The sequence below is a fragment of the Drosophila santomea genome, chromosome 2L (genome assembly GCF_016746245.2).
Source record: "Drosophila santomea strain STO CAGO 1482 chromosome 2L, Prin_Dsan_1.1, whole genome shotgun sequence".
Lineage (NCBI taxonomy): Eukaryota > Metazoa > Arthropoda > Insecta > Diptera > Drosophilidae > Drosophila > Drosophila santomea.
The window spans coordinates 20,646,660-20,665,326 of record NC_053016.2 but is presented as its reverse complement, the minus strand read 5'-3'; the positions used below and the strand labels follow the sequence as shown (position 1 = coordinate 20,665,326).

Genomic DNA, 18,667 nt, shown 5'->3' with positions numbered 1-18,667 from the left:
GAACGTTGAGATCTCAGAAACTATACAAGCTAGAAAGTTGAGATTAGAAATGCAGATTTAATATTTTTTTTATTGATTTTAATTGTATAATTTTCTTGCATATTATAGATATGCCCAAAAGAATATGAACATTTCTCGTTGATAATCAAGAAACTTGACTATAGCGCTCTCTCTTTTTCACTCTATCTTTTAATTTTCTGGGTTGATTTGTCAGGCCCATTAGCTCAGTTGGTTAGAGCGTCGTGCTAATAACGCGAAGGTCGCGGGTTCGATCCCCTCATGGGCCAAAGTTTATTATTTTAAAATATATAAAGTAACAATATAAATATTGTTATAACATACATAACATACACACTAGAAATAAAAGAGAGAACGCTATAGTCGAGTTCCCCGACTATCTGATACCCGTTACTCAGCTAGTGAAAGTGCTGAGGAAGTTTTTAACACTGACAGTTTTTGGCGGTTTGTGAGCGTTAGAGTGGGCGTGGCAAAAAGTTTTTTGGCAAATCGATAGAAATTTACAAGACTAATACAAAAATGAAAACATATCAAATCATTTTTTAAAAGTGTGGGCGTGGCATCTTTGGGCGGTTTGTGGGCGTTAGAGAGGGCGTGGCAAAAAGTTTTTTGGCAAATCGATAGAAATTTAGAAGACCATTACAAAAATTAAAAAATATCAAAACATTTTTCAAAAGTGTGGGCGTGTCAGTTTTGTGCGGTTTGTGGGCGTTAGAGTGGGCGTGGCAACATAAATCGACAAACTTGCGCTGCTTCTATGTCTCTGGAGTCTGTGTGCTTAATCTCACCTTTCTAGCTTTTGTAGTTCCTGAGATCTCGACGTTCATACGGACGGACAGACGGACGGAAAAACGGACAGACGGACGGACAGACGGACATGGCCAGATCGACTCGGCTATTGATCCTGATCAAGAATATATATACTTTATATGGTCGGAAACGCTTCCTTCTGCCTGTTACATACTTTTCAACGAATCTAGTATACCCTTTTACTCTACGAGTAACGGGTATAATGAAAAAATATCAAAACATTTTTCAAAAGTGTGGGCGTAGCAGCTTTGGGCGGTTTGTGGACGTTAGAGTGGGCGTGGCAAAAAGTTTTTTGGCAAATCGATAGAAATTTACAAGACCAATACAAAAATTAAAAAATATCAAAACATTTTTCAAAAGTGTGGGCGTGGCAGTTTTGGGCGGTTTGTGGGCGTTAGAGTGGGCGTGGCAACATGAATCGACAAACTTGCGCTGCGTCTATGTCCCTGGAGCCTGTATACTTAATCTCAACTTTCTAGCTTTTGTAGTTCCTGAGATCTCGACGTTCATACGGACAGACGGACAGACAGAATCTAGTATACCCTTTTACTCTACGAGTAACGGGTATAAAAAGCGATATGAGAGAACTTACAGGCGCATTACATTTGTTGTTGCGTAGGTTAGGGTGAGTAGCTCCCACATTCGCACAGACATACTAACATTTCGGATTGCACTGGACAACTCCAATGGCCTTTCCCGTCCGACAACATGCCATTGTCAAAGAATGAGCGTAGAAACAGGCAGATTGCGTTAAGGACTGCAAGAGATGGAAACTATAATCGTTTCAAAACTTGCAACGCAACAACGGCAGGGTAGACCGGATGGCGGACGAACAAGCATTGAGTCTGATGTCAGGGGCATGAAGTTGCAATGAAAATGAAATTACAAACGGTCCAAAACAAGGCGGGATATTTATAGGAAACTGCACTTGTGTGAGCGCCGCACATGATATTTAGTCTCTAGTGCCTGGTTCTACTATGTTCTATGAGGCGGTTTCTAAATATGTATCTGCGATATACTTTTCTGCAGGCAAAGGGGACGTCGAACATTTTGCACCATAACTATTCTATGCGCCATTTTCGCTTTCAACGAATGTCTGCTGTAGCGTCCTATGGCAAAGTTGCAAGCCAAAATGGACGACGATGTCTCTCGGCCTGCTAGACTTGTTTTGTGTATGTTGTTCTTTGTAGATAGCGCCTTTAGTGAATTTAGAAGTGAATGTACACACGTCAGCAAAAGTGCTTTGCCATGGTAATGTTTTTCCTTATTTTTCAATTAATTCAGAAAATAGATGAAAACAATTAGGTATTTTATTTTAGAATAGTAGTATATAATGTAAAAACATAAAAAAAAATTAATGTGGTATTTTTCGTATCCATTTAGTTTTTTTTTTTTTAATTTGTACAAAATATATGGCAGTTTAATGGACGGCATAAGTGTTTTGACATTACGCTTTTGCACGTCTAATATAACAAAAACTTAATTTCATTGCTTTTAATCACAAGATTAATAAAAAATAAAACCACCTTTTGCATTTATAACCTTTTGGAGTCGTGTTGGTACCATCAATAATTTGCATTGATCAGGCAGAAATCGTAAGACAACAGATAAAGATAGTTTAGAAAAACTTACAATTCTTTAAAGTTAATACGGATAAGGAGTATTCTGTTAGTATGCATTCTAGTTCTAAAAGTTCACCGATTTCGCGAATAGCGAAACAGCATTTGTACAATGAGTAAAAGCAGGGCTTGTTCTGATATTTCTGAGGCCTACAAACACACATATGGCAAAAGAAGAGAGTACAATAAAGAGATAGAGAGAAAGAACCGCAAAGAAAGAGAGAGAGAGCTGCAAGCATACACCAATTTATGTACTTACTAACGAATTTAAGTGCGAAGACGAAACGGAAACTAAGCAAAGAGCAACAACAAGAACCACTCATACAATTATTCCCACAAAAAGCATTAATACAAGAGCATGGGCAAACAACAACGACGTCTGCTTGTCCCAATCTACATACGTGCTTTTGTATTAGGGTTTCTCTTCTCTTTCTGGTCCCCAGCAGAAGCAGACGATGAAAACAAAAAAGCATGTGAAAAACAGAAAAGACAAAGCCCCGAGAAAAGTGATTATGAAAAAACACGGCTAGGATTCAAATAAGTTGGATACCTCTTACGACTTACTACTGCTATGCTGCAACTTTCAGAAGCTAAACAATAAATTTGTTTACTTTTGGCACTCTGTGTTTCGTTATTTCACCGCACAATCACTAAAACACACACCCACTATTCCAATAGTAGTTTCCACAATAGGGTTACGGAGCACAACGTGAATTGGTCTCTAAACGTTTCTTAGACCCGAAAACACGCATTTTTCTTCGAAGATTAGTCTTCAATTGATTACCACTACTGGCTTTAACCGCTCTCGAGAACTGCACACTTCTGAAGTCAACGACGGACTGAGACCCACTGATTTTCTCCCTCGGTGATGACGCTTTGGTTCTCTCTCAACGCAGTGTTGGCGTCGCTGCAGTTTATGGTATTGTAGGGGGAGCTGCATCGTTGTTGCATTTAACAAAAAAGGTCAAAGAATGCAAAGTTTACTTACATATGAACAGCTGCGTTCATTGAAATAGCATTGCATGAGAAACTTAGAAATATAAAGGTATTTTTCAATGTCCCTTTTCGTGAACGAGTTTTTTTTTTATAAAAAAAAAAAGAAAGTCCCGTTAGTTTTTCAAGTTATCGTTCTTATCTTTACATTCTTGAGCAAATGCACAACTTTTAGGAAGTTCATTAGAATATCAGTGTCTGGTTTTGTCCAACGAAAAGACCCGAAATCAATATTTTGTAAAAAGTGAGTTTGGTTAAGTTGATTAGTATATTTAAAAGGGCAATAAATTTAAAACCACGACCAAGTTCATTTTTTTACCCTCAATAATAAAAAAAGTATTTGTGTATTTTTATACCCGTTACTCGTAGAGTAAAAGGGTATACTAGATTCGTTGAAAAGTATGTAACAGGCAGAAGGAAGCGTTTCCGACCATATAAAGTATATATATTCTTGATCAGGATCAATAGTCGAGTCGATCTGGCCATGTCCGTCTGTCCGTCCGGCTGTCTGTCCGTCCGTATGAACGCTGAGATCTCAGGAACTACAAAAGCTAGAAAGTTTAGATTAGGCATACAGACTCCAGAGACATAGACGCAGCGCAAGTTTTTCGATTCATGTTGCCACGCCCACTCTAATGCCCACAAACCGCCCAAAACTGCCACGCCCACACTTTTGAAAAATGTTTTGATATTTTTTCATTTTTGTATTGGTCTTGTAAATTTCTATCGATTTGCCAAAAAACGTTTTGCCACGCCCACTCTAACGCCCACAAACCGCCCGAAGCTGCCACGCCCACACTTTTGAAAAATGTTTAGATATTTTTTCATTTTTGTATTAGTGTTGTAAATTTCTATCGATTTGCCAAAAAACTTTTTGCCACGCCCACAAACCGCCAAAAACTGTCAGTGTTGAAGACTAGCTGAGCAATTTTTACGAGCTATACATAGAGATCAAAACGCAAGAGAGAAAGAGCTTCTTACCGGAAGACAATAATAATAGTGTGGCCAAAACAAATATATAACTTAAATACTTAAATACAAGGGCCAATGGTATTTTTGTAAGGGAATAATATTTCAACAGTCCAAAACATGTGATTATGGTATTATGGACCAAACGTATATGTTAAAAAACTTACTAATGTATTGCTGTCTTTTACTAAATTGAATATGTGCTTTAAATGTACATTCCAACAGAATACTTGAATTGGTTTAACCAAAATAATATAATCGTAATGACATACATCAGCACAAGCCCCCGATTTAAAAACTGTGGGGCGACATTAAACATGATGTGTCGAAGAGATCATAATGCTCTAAAGCTCAGCTTTAAGTTGCATGGGCGCAGAATTCCCCAAAATGTTTCCAGAAAATGGTGGACTCCATGCCGCGCATGTGTAAGGCACTGATAAGCAACAAAGGCTATGCAACAAAGTATTAGACCCCAATAAAAATATTAGTAAAAAAAATTAAGTCATGTTGATTTTTCTTGCTAATTTTTCATAACACTGCTATTTTAGGGAACATCCAAATGTATGCCTTTTGTGTTCTTTTTATACATATTTTCGAAACTATTAAAGAAATAAAAGAGATTCATCTGTTGAATTATTTTAAATTAAATACATAATGATGTTATAAAGAAATTTGGTCATTAAAAGTGTAATTCATAGATTTTTTTTATGGTAAGCATGAACCTTATAAGCACTGCTATTTCAATAAACACAGCTGTAGGTAGTCATAAGTGGGAATCCAATAAAAACCGGGACACACGTATAATTAATGTGTAATTTTGTAGATAATTACAACTCTCTTAGCTTGTAAACTTATGGATCACCAATGGCTCTGCTTTGATGGGAATGTCGATAACAATGTGCAAAAGTAATTTAGGAGCTTTGAATTTTTGAACTATTTTGAACTATGTTTGGGGCAAGTGGTCCTGTGGCGCAATGGATAACGCGTCTGACTACGGATCAGAAGATTCCAGGTTCGACTCCTGGCAGGATCGACTTTTTCAATGTTTTTATTATACGTTAATTATGTACAATATTTGGAGTCTATATTAATTAATTAAAAATAAATGATTTTTTTTTTTCAAAATATAAGTTCAGAACGTTACATATACTTGATTATACTTATACTAGTTTCAAGATGTTTACAAACAGATAAACAATCAAAACAGACATCTTTATTTCAATCATTATATTGTGTTTAAGACCATTCTTTTTGGTGCGATTCTGTTCAGGCTGCTCCATCTTCATGCCGGTTTTTGCAGACTTGAGCTCCACTCCATCTTTGTCTATGGATAATTTAAAACAAATATTTAATATTTTAAGTCCAGAAAACACCCGAACAGATATGTGGAAATGTTTTGGGGTAAGTCAAAAAAAAATTTTACCAAACATCGGTTTTGCGGCGGGGAGTAAACAACTTCCAGCCACACCCCAAAGCAGTACGAGGCCAACGACCACATTTGTTTGACAAAACAAAAATGTCGCCCAACGTGGGGCTCGAACCCACGACCCTGAGATTAAGAGTCTCATGCTCTACCGACTGAGCTAGCCGGGCTGTCAGATTTCAATTTATAATTGTCATTTTGAGAATGTTCCGCTGCTGCCGTTTGGAAAAAGCTTTTTAGCTTAGGGACATTAGATCTTCATGGCATTTATAATTCAAGCTATCATGTGGTCCTGTGGCGCAATGGATAACGCGTCTGACTACGGATCAGAAGATTCCAGGTTCGACTCCTGGCAGGATCGACGATTTTTTTTGTCCCAACCAATTTTCATTTTTAATAAATACAATACAGTGAAAATATTGGCACCGCACAAAACACGTTTTGATATTCTTTTTCCCAAAAATCTTCTTTCCACGCCCACTCTTACTGAAAAAATGTTGAAATTTCTCCTTCGCACTTCCACTAGCAGATAGGCGGGGAACTCGATAAAACGTTCTCTCTTGTTTATATTTATATTAATGCCATATGAAATAATAAAACAAGAGAGAACGCTATAGTCGAGTTCCCCGACTATCTGATACCCGTTACTCAGCTGGTGGAAGTGCGAAGGAGAGTCTTAAACACTGGCAGTTTTTGGCAATTTGTGGGCGTTAGGGTGGGCGTGGCAAAAAGTTTTTTTTGCAAATCGATAGAAATTTACAAGACTAATAAAAAAATGAAAAAATATCAAAACATTTTTCAAAAGTGTGGGCGTGGCAGCTTTGGGCGGTTTGTGGGCGTTATAGTGGGCGTCGCAAAAAGTTTGTTTGCAAATCGATAGAAATTTAGAAGACCAAAACAAAAATGAAAAAATATTAAAATATTTTTCAAAAGTGTGGGCGTGGCAGTCTTGGGCGGTTTGTGGGCGTTAGAGTGGGCGTGGCAACATGAATCGACAAACTTGCGCTGCGTCTATGTCCCTGGAGCCTGTATACTTAATCTCAACTTTCTAGCTTTTGTAGTTCCTGAGATCTCGACGTTCATACGGACAGACGGACAGACAGACGGACGGACAGACGGACATGGCCAGATCGACTCGGCTACTGATCCTGATCAAGAATATATATACTTCTGCCTTCTGCCTGTTACATACTTTTCAACGAATCTAGTATACCCTTTTACTCTACGAGTAAGGGGTATAATGATGATAACACACAACTATGAAAAAATTGTATAATTCATACCAGAAGTGTTTCCCCAACGTCTGTTTTAATCTAACAGCACACGATGACTCGCTGAAACAATATCTCAACTTACTTCTATTCGTTTCGCATTTGATTCAACTTTGTGTATAGTCATGAATTCTTAGCAAAATACCAGCTAAATGGCGATTTAAATACTCTTATCAAACACGCGTGTATGTGTATACAGAGTATAGTATACACCGAACCATGTCGGGTATAAGTTTGTTTGTAAAATTGTTATAACTTTTCCTATTTAATAAACTATTTTGATTGATTTGTGTATTTTTATTGTTGTTATATAAAACAACTGGGGTAGTTTAAATAAATATTTTGTCTAAAATTTGAAATATGTAGAATTATCTTATAGCCAATTTACCCTTAATTAATCTATACATTTAAAATAATTGACCAACTAATATAAACAAGATGTATGTCGTCTATTGGCACATACACAATAAGAAATGTGCAATAAACAGAAACGGAAATAAAATGGATAATTATAAATTTTTTTTCAGTGCTGGCAGTCTGAGCATCTACGCTCTGTCTTTCTAACACAACACTGCATATGCCGACAAAAAAGCTTTGGCGATCGCTTAAAAGCGGCCTGCTGATAGGGAATTTTAAAAGTGCCTTCTTAACTTTTAAGCGTCTAACATGTACGAGCTAGTGCTTCTTCTCGGTACATTAACCTTAGTCTTCTATATCTGGCAAAGGAGAACCTTATCCTTTTGGAAGCGCCATGGAGTAAAATACATCAGTCCGCTGCCTATTTTCGGCTGCACCCGGGACTTTTTGATCGCAAGAGTGCCGTTTTTCGAGCAAATCCAAAAATTTCATGAAGCCCCTGGCTTCGAGAACGAGCCTTTCGTTGGAGTATACATGACTCATCGTCCGGCTCTTGTAATTCGCGATCTAGACCTTATTAAGACGGTGATGATCAAAAAGTTTCAATACTTCAACAACCGCGCACTGCAAACTGACCCACACAACGACGCCCTTGGATATAACAACCTCTTCTTTGCACGAAGCCCAGAATGGAGGCAGTTACGCACAAAAATCTCTCCAGTTTTTACGACTGGCAAGATCAAGCAAATGTACCCTCTAATGGTGAAGGTAAGTCAAAGAGAGATCTTTTTTACATTCAAATGGGACTTATTTATGTTTTGTATTTATACCCGTTACTCGTAGAGTAAAAGGGTATACTAGATTCGTTGAAAAGTATGTAACAGGCAGAAGGAAGCGTTTCCGACCATATAAAGTATATATAGTATTCTTGATCAGGATCAATAGCCGAGTCGATTTGGCCATGTCCGTCTGTCTGTCCGTATGAACGTCGAGATCTCAGGAACTACAAAAGCTAGAAAGTTGAGATTAAGCATACAGACTCCAGGGACATAGACGCAGCGCAAGTTTGTCGAATCATGCTGCCACGCCTACTCTAACGACCACAAACCGCCCAAAACAGCCACGTCCACACTTTTGAAAAATGTTTTGATATTTTTTCATTTTTGTATTAGTCTTGTAAATTTCTATCGATTTGCCAAAAAACTTTTTGCCACGCCCACTCTAACGCCTACAAACCGCCAAAAACTGTCAGTGTTGAAGACCTCCTTCGCACTTTCACTAGCTAAGTAACGGGTATCAGATAGTCGGGGAACTCGACTATAGCGTTCTCTCTTGTTTTTAGTTAAATTAATTTTCATATTTAATGCTATTCATAGATTGGAAAGAACCTGGAGGATAGCGTCGAACGCCTAGGCAGTGGTACTGAAGTCCAAGTCAAGGATCTTTGCGCCCGATTCACCACTGACCTAATAGCGACTATAGCTTTTGGCGTCGAGGCTAACGCTCTGCAGGACACCAAGAGCGAGTTCTTCTACCACAATAAGGCTATATTTTCGATCACTTTAAGTAGGGCCATTGACTTTGCCATTATTTTTATGCTTCCTTCTCTGGCGTCACTGGCCCGTGTGAAACTCTTTTCTAAGGAAACCACCAAGTTCATTCGGTCCAGCATCAACTTCGTACTAACGGAGCGCGAACGGACAGGCGAAAAGCGAAACGACCTCGTCGACATTCTTCTTGCTATTAAGCACGAGGCTGCTGCCAACCCGAAAAAGTTGTCAAAGGAGTTTGACTTGGACTACTTAGTTGCCCAGGCAGCCATTTTTCAAACCGCCGGATTCGAAACTAGTTCGTCGACAATGACGCTGTCGCTTTATGAGCTGGCCAGGAACGAGGCTCTGCAGGAACGTCTGCGGGAAGAGATCGTTGATTTTTTCGGTGACGATGACCATATAAGCTATGAGCGTATTCAGGAGATGCCCTACCTATCTCAGGTTGTCAACGAGACACTCCGCAAGTATCCTATCGTGGGCTATGCAGAACGTGAGTGCTCTCAACCGGCGGAAGGTGAGCGATTCAACCTAAAACCTTATCACAACATGGAGCTGCCGCACGGGATGTCCATCTATATGTCCACTTTGGCCATTCATCGGGATCCCCAGTACTGGCCGGACCCAGAGAAGTTCGATCCGGAGCGCTTCAGTCCGGAGAACCGCGAAAATCTTAACATGGACGCATACATGCCTTTTGGTGTTGGACCGCGAAACTGCATTGGCTTGCGGTTGGGTCTGCTTCAGTCTAAGCTTGGACTTGTGCATCTTTTGCGCAACCACAAGTTCCACGTGTGTGATCGAACTGTTAAAAAGATCGAGTGGGCTCCAGTTAGCCCGGTTATTGCTTCTAAGCACGATGTTGTCCTTCGATTGGAGAAGGTTTCCCGGAACTAAGTTTTTGGAGAAAGATTACCTACGAAATAGAATTGTGAACTTACAACCGACAAAATAAAAAATTAAAAAAGAGAGAATGCTATAGTGGATTTGGGTGGTAGTGCGAGATAGAAAATGTGCATATTAATAAGAAACGCCCACAAACATGCCCAAAACTGCCAAGCCCTCATTTTTGCAAAACGTTTTGATATTCTTTTTACATTTTTGTTAGTCTTGTAAATTTCTATCGATTTGCCAAAAATTTTGTTGCCACGCCCACTTTAATTGAAACAAGAGAAAACGCTATAGTCAAGTTCCCCGACTATCTGATACCCGTTACTCAACTAGTGGAAGTGCGAAGGAGAGTCTTAAACACTGACAGTTTTTGGGGAATCGACAAACTTGCGCTGCGTCTATGTCTCTGGAGTCTGTATGCTTAATCTCAACTTTCTAGTTTTTGTAGTTCCTGAGATCTCGACGTTCATACGGACGGACAGACACCGGCCCCAAACCGCCCAAAACTGCCACGCCCACACTTTTGAAAAATGATTTGATATTTTTTCATTTTTGTATTGGTTTTGTAAATTTCCATCGATTTGCAAAAAAAACTTTTTGCCACGCCCACTCTAACGCTCACAAACCGCCAAAAACTGTCAGTGTTGAAGAGTGTTCGCACTTCCGTTAGCTGAGTAACGGGTATCAGATAGTCGGGGAACTCGACTATAGCGTTCTCTCTTTTGTTTTTAAATAAAAAGTCGTCCTTAGTTATAGGGCTTCTTTTGTTTTTTATAGGGTTATTTTCCTAAATAAGCAAAACTTTTTTTATGATTGTAGAAAGCACCCATCCATGTTTCCTTGGTGCTTTCATTTGGTAGTATAAGATTTGAAGTCGATACTGTACATCACAAACGAATTGAAAACTTCTACAAGATCTGCAGAATACTTGAAAATATTATTTTAATAAAACTCCACATCACGTAAAGCTTTCTCATACGAAATCAAAAATGTAGGTGGAATGCAATGGGAAATAAAATGACATCAAATTTAATGATAAACTGCTGCTAAGCCAATTTACAGTTGACTTGTTCTAAGGGTGCAACTGCAACTGCTACAGACAAGGGCACTGGCAAATGCGTGGCACGCAACTCAATGACTTTGGACTGACCTTCTTATTTGGATTTGCTAGCAACTGCTCCCTCCGGCGTATCGGGATATCGCGTGCGACTTTTTATACGACTGTTGCGTAACTTTTGCCACCTTTTGCGGGAGTGATTTTCCCTTCCGATTGAATTGCAGCCCTTCTAGGACGAATCGAACAAGGAAAGACACTCAGATAAGGACATCCACCTGCACCCGCTAATAGCTGACATTGGGTCGTTACTTGCTTGACTTGGCCATTACTTTTAATTAGCCAGTGGTCATTGCATAATGTGTTTCTGCTAGATTACACTCGAGTTCGTCATCATAACCAAACTGAAACTGGGTTTAAACTTCGCCTTGAGCGGGAAATTACATGCAAATCGACATTAAATTAATATACTCGAGAATTGCTTGGCCCCTCCTCTTGTTGCTGGTCTTCTAATTAGCTGAAAACTTTTTACCCCTTCACAACCTTGTGCTAGCTATATAAGAAATTTGTTAATTAACAAACTGGGCGCCTGGACGCCCCAAACTTTATGGAAGAAATATTGAACGATTAAATCTTAAGATGCTTTTTGTGGTTTGTCTTAAGCGGATCAAGCGATAAGTAATATTTATTTAGATTTTTATTTATTTGCATTCGCATTTTTTATGAATGGATTCCCACTGTAACCGAATAAAATGGTCCCACATTCTTACAATTTTGTATTTTTTTAATTTAAATTAATTTATTGATAACTAGACAAGTTGATATGGGCATGTCCGCCGGTCCGCTGTGTTCTCGGGACTAGTATAAAATCAAGATAGTAAAAGATTGAGTGAGAAGATTCTAGTAGACGGAGCGAAAGTTTATTTGAGAACGTTGCCACCCCACAAACCGCCCAAAATTGCCACACCCTAACTTCTCGAAATGTTTTAATATTTTTGTTTTTACTATTTTTATGCCCTGTTTATATGCCATTAAATGTATCTGATAGAGTCAGAAGATCGATTTTTTTAACGATCTTAAAAAATTCTTATTTGCACTCACATTAATAGTTTATTTACGGAGAAACAGACAGTCGGACAGACACACAAAATGGCATTACAATTCCAACTCGGCTGATCAAATGATTAGAAATAAAGTGGTCGAAAATGATTCTCTAACTGCAAAACATCTAACTGAAATCAATATGTATTTTCTATTCACTAAGGGTATACAAATTGATATGTGTTCTTTTAACTATTCATCATTGCTGCAAATTAAGATGTTTTTGGCCGCGTCATGTTGAATGCTCAATTAAACTGAAAGACTTGTTGACAAGATGACATGATCTATTAGCTCCAGCTATTTGTCTTTGGTCGGTTGGAAGGAAAAAGGCAATTAAATTAGGTTGCTAGCGCTGCTCCGGTGGAAATGCTCAAAGCAAGGACATCGACAAGACGGGAAAGACCCCTCTTACAGCAGATAGTCACGCAGCATATATGCACCAAAGACTGCTCGGCAAGCCAATGGGTTTCCCTCCACCCGCTGGAAATCGTTCAACTTAATTTATGCTTTAAGTGGAAAAACTAGAGAATGAGCTTTCAACTGTTGGACATTTTGCCAGTACGTAAAGCGAAGGTCGACTAACGAAAGCATGGTTTAAGGAGTATGAAATTCAACAAGTAACACCTTAAATAGATAGTTCTTGCTTGTCCTTTAAGAATCGGCAATTATTCTTATTCAATTCTTATTACTTGCAGTAATAGTTAATTTTTGTTCGTGTTTAAGAATTTATAAAAAGGCTGTATCCAAGAGTTTAACGTTGTGTTGCAATAATAAAATGACTTCAACTTTTTTTAAAAACAACGCACACAACGACTAGCATAATCCTTGACGACCTGGTTTTCCGTGACCTTTTAACCTGAAAGGGACAATTGGCTAAATAGTGAATAAGAAACAGCAGAGAACCATAATCCTCGACAAAAGTCAGTTAGCTTGCAGGATTGCTGACCTTAATATTTGCTTTGTAGATCTTATACTAGTTTATACGGACATGGTCCTGACAAAAAATGACGTTTTGTGGACGTGAAAGTGAGCGTGGCAATGGCCTCTAAATATCGTTTGTATTGCATTTTTAACGACATATGTATTTCTCAAGTCTATAGGCTCAGGGGCTCAGAAGTTATAAGATATTTATAGCTCTTTTCCCGCTAAACTAACGGCGTTTTCGAAAAGTAACACTAATATAGTATTTTAAAATACATTTTTCCATCTGCCTCCATTATACCCCTTATTCGTAAAGTAAAGGGGTATACTAGATCCGTTGAAAAGTATGTAACAGCAGAAGGAAGCTAGAAAGTTCAGATTGGACATGCAGATTCTAGTGAAGAACGTTGCCACACCCACAAATCGCTCAAAATCGCGGCTCCCACACTTTTGAAAATAGTATAGTATAGAAAATAGTATACCGGTAACTCGTAGACCCTTTAGATACAAGATTCGTGGAAAAGTATGTAAGAGCCAAAGGTAAACGGTTTCGAGCATATAAAGTATATATGTATATTCTTGATCAGAATCAATAGCCGAGTCGATCTAACCATATCCGTCAGTCCGTCCGTCCGTCCATCCGTATAAGCGTCTAGTTCTCAGATCTAAACAAGAGAGAACGCTATAGTCGAGTTCCCCGACTATCTGATACCCGTTACTCAGCTAGTAGAAGTGCAGGTTTGTGGGCGTTAGAGTGGGCGTGGCAAAAAGTTTTTTGGCAAATCGATAGAAATTTAGACGACTAATACAAAAATGAAAAAATATCTAAACATTTTTCAAAAGTGTGGGCGTGGCAGCTTTGGGCGGTTTGTGGGCGTTAGAGTGGGCGTGGCAAAACGGTTTTTGGCAAATTGATAGAAATTTACAAGACCAATACAAAAATGAAAAAATATCAAAACATTTTTCAAAAGTGTGGGCGTGGCAGTATTGGGCGGTTTGTGGGCGTTAGAGTGGGCGTGGCAACATGAATCGACAAACTTGCGCTGCGTCTATGTCTCTGGAGTCTGTATGCCCAATCTAAACTTTCTAGCTTTTGTAGTTCCTGAGATCTCAGCGTTCATACGGACGGACAGACAGACAGACGGACAGACGGACAGACGGACAGACGGACAGACAGACGGACGGACAGACGGACATGGCCAGATCGACTCGACTATTGATCCTGATCAAGAATATATATACTTTATATGGTCGGAAACGCTTCCTTCTGCCTGTTACATACTTTTCAACGAATCTAGTATACCCTTTTACTCTACGAGTAACGGGTATAAAAAGCTAGGAAGTTGAGATACAGCATGCAAACTCCAGAGACATAGAAGCAGCGAAAGTTTGTTGACCCATGTTCCACGCCACCTCTAACGCCCACAAATCGCCGAAAATTGTTTACGCCTACACTTTTGAAAAATGTTTTGATATTTGTCCATTTTTGTATTAGTCTTTTAAATTTCTTTTGATTTGCCATAAATCTTTTTGTCACGCCCAAACCTACGGCCATTAGTAGTTAAAACAAAAAAGTGTAAAAATTCGATCCTGCCAGGAGTCGAACCTGGAATCTTCTGATCCGTAGTCAGACGCGTTATCCATTGCGCCACAGGACCACTTAAACAATGCCACGAAACATTTAGCGAAGAGCTATTATTTTAATATGCCTGATCTACCTGACAGAGTGAATTCTCACAAAAGACGATTTTTTTTTACAAAAGGTTGAATATTATTTCAATTTATGGATTGAAGGTAACCGTCATTACAAAATACAAATAATAATAATTTGAAAAAAGGTTTGTTATATTTTCATTTTTTGAATAGTCTTGCAAATTTATATAGATTTGCCAAAAAACTTTTGATATTTTTTCATTTTTTGGTAGTCTTGCAAATTTTTATCGATTTGCACAAAAACTTTTTGCCACGCCCACACTTTTGAAAAATGTTTTATTATATTTTCACATTTTTGTAAGTCTTGTAAATTTTACTCGATTTGCCAAAAATCTTGTTGCCACGCCCACTTCACAAAAGTGTTAAAATTTCTCCTTCGAACTTCCATTAGCTGAGTAACGGGTATCAGATAGTCGGGGAACATGACTATATGGTTCTCTCTTGGTTCATTTATAATTGTACTTGAAATTACGATTTTCACATACTTGTATCGATATCGATATTTATATAAGTAAGGAATATTGTACTAGAACGATTACCTTCCACCTGATTGATAATGAATGACCTTATATGTAATGCGCATTGTGCAGCATTGTGGCAAATGCAAATGCAATTCTAAATGCGACGCCATTTCAAGAATTTATATTACGCGTACGCCCCGCAGAACGCCACACTTACCACAATGCAGCAAGCCATTTTTGATTCTATGTCATTTTCCCCCAAGTCGAAGAGGAATAAAGGAAGTGCAGCGATCTGTGTTTGCACATTTCGTTGCTGTTTAATCCCAACGGGAGTAGTAAACACTTGGCAAACACACAGAGCGACGCCGAAAGGAAATGTGCATAGAGATTGCATGGGGAAAAGTTGGACGAGGGTTCCGCATTGGCAATTGGCAATCCTTGACCCGTCATAACGTCTCTTTTTCTCCCTCGGATTTTCCCCACTGACAGCTGAGTTAAATGAGATATGCTTTTTACATTTTTTCGATAAATTTGCAGCACATGCATTGGATTGAAGGCTTTTGGGGTGGAATGAAATTATTAGCCAGTGCGAGTCTCAACATACCAATGGCCAGAGGATTTGCTCAGCGCTTCAAATTGAGATTTACTGGGGAAATATTTATGGCATAACGCAAGAAGCTAGCGAGCTGAACCAATTTGGGAAAAGTACTTACTTATGCCCAGATTCAGTTGCTTTTCTAGTGACATTGATTAATGCCCGGGCAATTAGTGCATTGGCTATATAAGGGAAGCTCCCTTTTCAACTTGCCATACAAAGCACCATGCGTTCCCTATTCTTGGTTTGTTTGCTCTTCGGCTCGGCTTGGTCTCTGCCCGAATCGGACCTATCACCCACATCCCCTGCTCCCGGGAACGACACCTCCGAGGAGTCCCAGTTGCCCGCATTCTCGCCATTTAGTCTGCGCGATGGCAGGTTCGCCATAGGCACTTTCGCCAAAGTGAACTGGTTCCAGGCCCAGGCCACCTGTGCCGCCTATGGGTACACTCTCGTAAGCATCTCATCCGAGCAGGATCAGCGCAGTCTGCGCAATTTCCTCTTCATCTACGCCCGGAACCAGCAGGATCTGATGACCGATCCGCTCTGGACCTCGGGCACCGACCTGGCCAGTGACAACAACTGGGTGTGGTTCAGCAAGGGACGCGCTCTCAACTACCGCAACTTTCAAAATGGACTACCGGGCTACTCCAGCGACAATCGCCACTGCCTTGGCATCAACGGAATTAACGGACTCTGGGTGAACGAGGAGTGCTCACAGCAGCGCTACTTCGTATGCGAGAAGCGTTGCCAGTTCGATGACGATGTAAATTAACCTATCTTGACGAAGTGAGTCAAAAACTGTGGGCGGGTGTTAAATAAAATATCAGCCGAATATGTGCAATTACAAAAGAATTTGAGATTATAAGTTTTACATTTTCAGCAAGGCAGCCTTAAAGTTTTAGTTACGTATCAATCCGCTTCTGTTTGCGTAATACATCTCCTTTTTGTGAACTTGTTATGCTGGGCTGGGAATGCTCGAGCCCCTTGCTCTTATATAAGCACATTTACTTAGTTTTAAAAGCGTGGATCCGTAGCATGTACATATGTACTAGGTAAAAGGTATTAATTACTCGAGTAAAAGGTTTTCTCACAGTTGATACCCATTGTGTCATGGTTATGTAGAGTAATACGAATGCTTTGTAGCTGAGCGATTCAACATTCTTGACGTTGATATTTTGCTCTATGGGTATATACAGTAGAATCCGGTTATAACGACTCCGCCTGTTAACGTCAGTCCGGTTATTGCGACGGAAACTCGATGGCTTGGTTGGTCCCCATACTAAATAATGTGAAAGGACCTCCGGTTAGTACGTCTCCGCTTTTAGCGACAAACCGCTTAGACCGACGAGATTATTCATAATTCAACCGGATACTGCGACGTTCCATATAAAAAATACAGCAAAATAATGCCAACAATTTTAAGCATCAAACGACTCTGTTAGATTAGAAGTGAATGTAACTATCAGTGGCCGACGTCACAAAAATGTTTACGGCGTGCGTGTGCAGACCACATGCCTATATTCCATGAGATGTCCCGTTATATTTCTGGTTTTTTCTGCTTATTTCTTATGAAAAACCATGTTTTGTTTGATTAAAAAATTAATTTGTTTTATGTTGAAACATATTACGAACATGGCCACCTAAAATAAACAAAAGAAAATATTTTTTTCCACCTTTCTGCTAGTGCGTTTTCCGGGTATAACGACGTTAAATCGTCGGTCCCTTGAAAGTCGTTATGACTACTGTACATAGATATAGATATATGTAGATACATATATGTATATAGTGACATATTCACATATGTAAATATGTATTTTATACAAGCAATGTCGCTCTCCCTAAGCGGCACTTTAAATCTTTAATAAGTGTATACAATCAATATGCCAAGCGGGCGATTTTTGTCGCTAAAGTGTAGTAATAGGCTGAAATCAAAGAAATAAAGACGTGAAAATTATTTCTCCATTGTTTTTTTATTCTTAGTGTTGTTCTTAGTCAACTGACGGGACATTAGTTCGACTCAATAAAACATTAACATTTCACATTGACAACCCTGCTTTTAATTATTTCTCAGATTACTAAGACAAACCCCAAGCTGAAACCATTAAGTATTTGTATACAAACATTTTCGTTATATAATTGCATCGTTGCAATGCCTTTAATTTCTAATACTTTTGCATTGGATATTGTTTATATATATTTTCAGATTGACTAACCCAATATAACAATTTTAGATATATACTCTTTTGTCTAGCGATGTATAATTTAGCTGACAAACATTTTCGCAAATGAAATTGTGCTTCCGTTGGCAGGGTTCACTATGCCAGAAATTGTCAGTTCCCAAGAGAAGACAGGCATCTTCACCTGTTCGATCAGACTTGGGTTCTCTTTTACTCCATTGTGCATAAGTCACGGGAACGCCAGTACTCATCCAGGTCCAGAAATAGCTCCGATCCACCAGATTTGTGGCGCCCAACCAAAAGGTTCTGTTTCCAAATAACCGTTCTAAACAAAGGTCAAACATGGAGTAGTTTCACTTTTCTGAATAAATCTTACCTTTCTTGTTGACGTAGTAAAGCATTAGCTGATGCTGCTCTTTATTCCTAACAGTAGCTAGGACTGCTCCAACTCTATTACATATATAGTTTGCTTCCAGCCAGTTTACCTAAAACAGGAAAATTATTATTAAGCCAGAAGGTCATAAGTATTGACAACAGCTCACTTCAGCAAAACCTGCCACTGAAAAATACGCATCGCACTGAAGAAGCGGATTACACTTTGGATGTAAAGCTAGATCCGTATTGTTGGTGTTATTGGATGCTATTACCAAAAAAGGTAAGCTACAGAAAATGAACAATATGGTAACCATACTGAATATAACTCAGCCAGAAAATAATGCATTTATATGGCCATGTCTACAA

The 18,667-nt window shown here is 39.0% G+C and overlaps 3 protein-coding genes and 5 non-coding genes across 8 annotated transcripts; 5 read left to right on the top strand and 3 right to left on the bottom strand.

The window, feature by feature from the left end:
• The first annotated feature begins 213 nt into the window (after positions 1–213).
• Positions 214–287, top strand: Trnai-aau. Its single transcript has one exon. It is a non-coding gene; the product is annotated as a tRNA-Ile (tRNA).
• A 5,082-nt stretch (positions 288–5,369) lies between these two features.
• On the top strand, positions 5,370–5,442 carry Trnar-acg. Its single transcript has one exon. It is a non-coding gene; the product is annotated as a tRNA-Arg (tRNA).
• A 487-nt stretch (positions 5,443–5,929) lies between these two features.
• Positions 5,930–6,002, bottom strand: Trnak-cuu. Its single transcript has one exon. It is a non-coding gene; the product is annotated as a tRNA-Lys (tRNA).
• A 118-nt stretch (positions 6,003–6,120) lies between these two features.
• Trnar-acg lies at positions 6,121–6,193 on the top strand. Its single transcript has one exon. It is a non-coding gene; the product is annotated as a tRNA-Arg (tRNA).
• Positions 6,194–7,734: 1,541 nt separating this feature from the next.
• LOC120458147 (probable cytochrome P450 6w1) lies at positions 7,735–9,984 on the top strand. Its single transcript, XM_039645693.1, has 2 exons — positions 7,735–8,228; positions 8,837–9,984. The coding sequence occupies exons 1-2, from the start codon at positions 7,770–7,772 to the stop codon at positions 9,905–9,907; spliced, it is 1,530 nt and encodes a 509-aa protein (XP_039501627.1). The 5' UTR covers positions 7,735–7,769; the 3' UTR covers positions 9,908–9,984.
• A 4,578-nt stretch (positions 9,985–14,562) lies between these two features.
• Positions 14,563–14,635, bottom strand: Trnar-acg. Its single transcript has one exon. It is a non-coding gene; the product is annotated as a tRNA-Arg (tRNA).
• A 1,319-nt stretch (positions 14,636–15,954) lies between these two features.
• On the top strand, positions 15,955–16,601 carry LOC120450747 (macrophage mannose receptor 1). The gene has a single exon (XM_039633873.2). It carries the CDS (start codon positions 15,973–15,975, stop codon positions 16,519–16,521), a length of 549 nt encoding a protein of 182 aa, XP_039489807.1. The 5' UTR covers positions 15,955–15,972; the 3' UTR covers positions 16,522–16,601.
• Positions 16,602–17,925: 1,324 nt separating this feature from the next.
• On the bottom strand, positions 17,926–18,631 carry LOC120443802 (galactose-specific lectin nattectin). The gene is made up of 3 exons (XM_039623143.2): positions 18,469–18,631; positions 18,303–18,411; positions 17,926–18,251 (listed from the first exon to the last, which is right to left on the bottom strand). The coding sequence occupies exons 1-3, from the start codon at positions 18,613–18,615 to the stop codon at positions 17,977–17,979; spliced, it is 531 nt and encodes a 176-aa protein (XP_039479077.1). The 5' UTR covers positions 18,616–18,631; the 3' UTR covers positions 17,926–17,976.
• Positions 18,632–18,667: the final 36 nt, after the last annotated feature.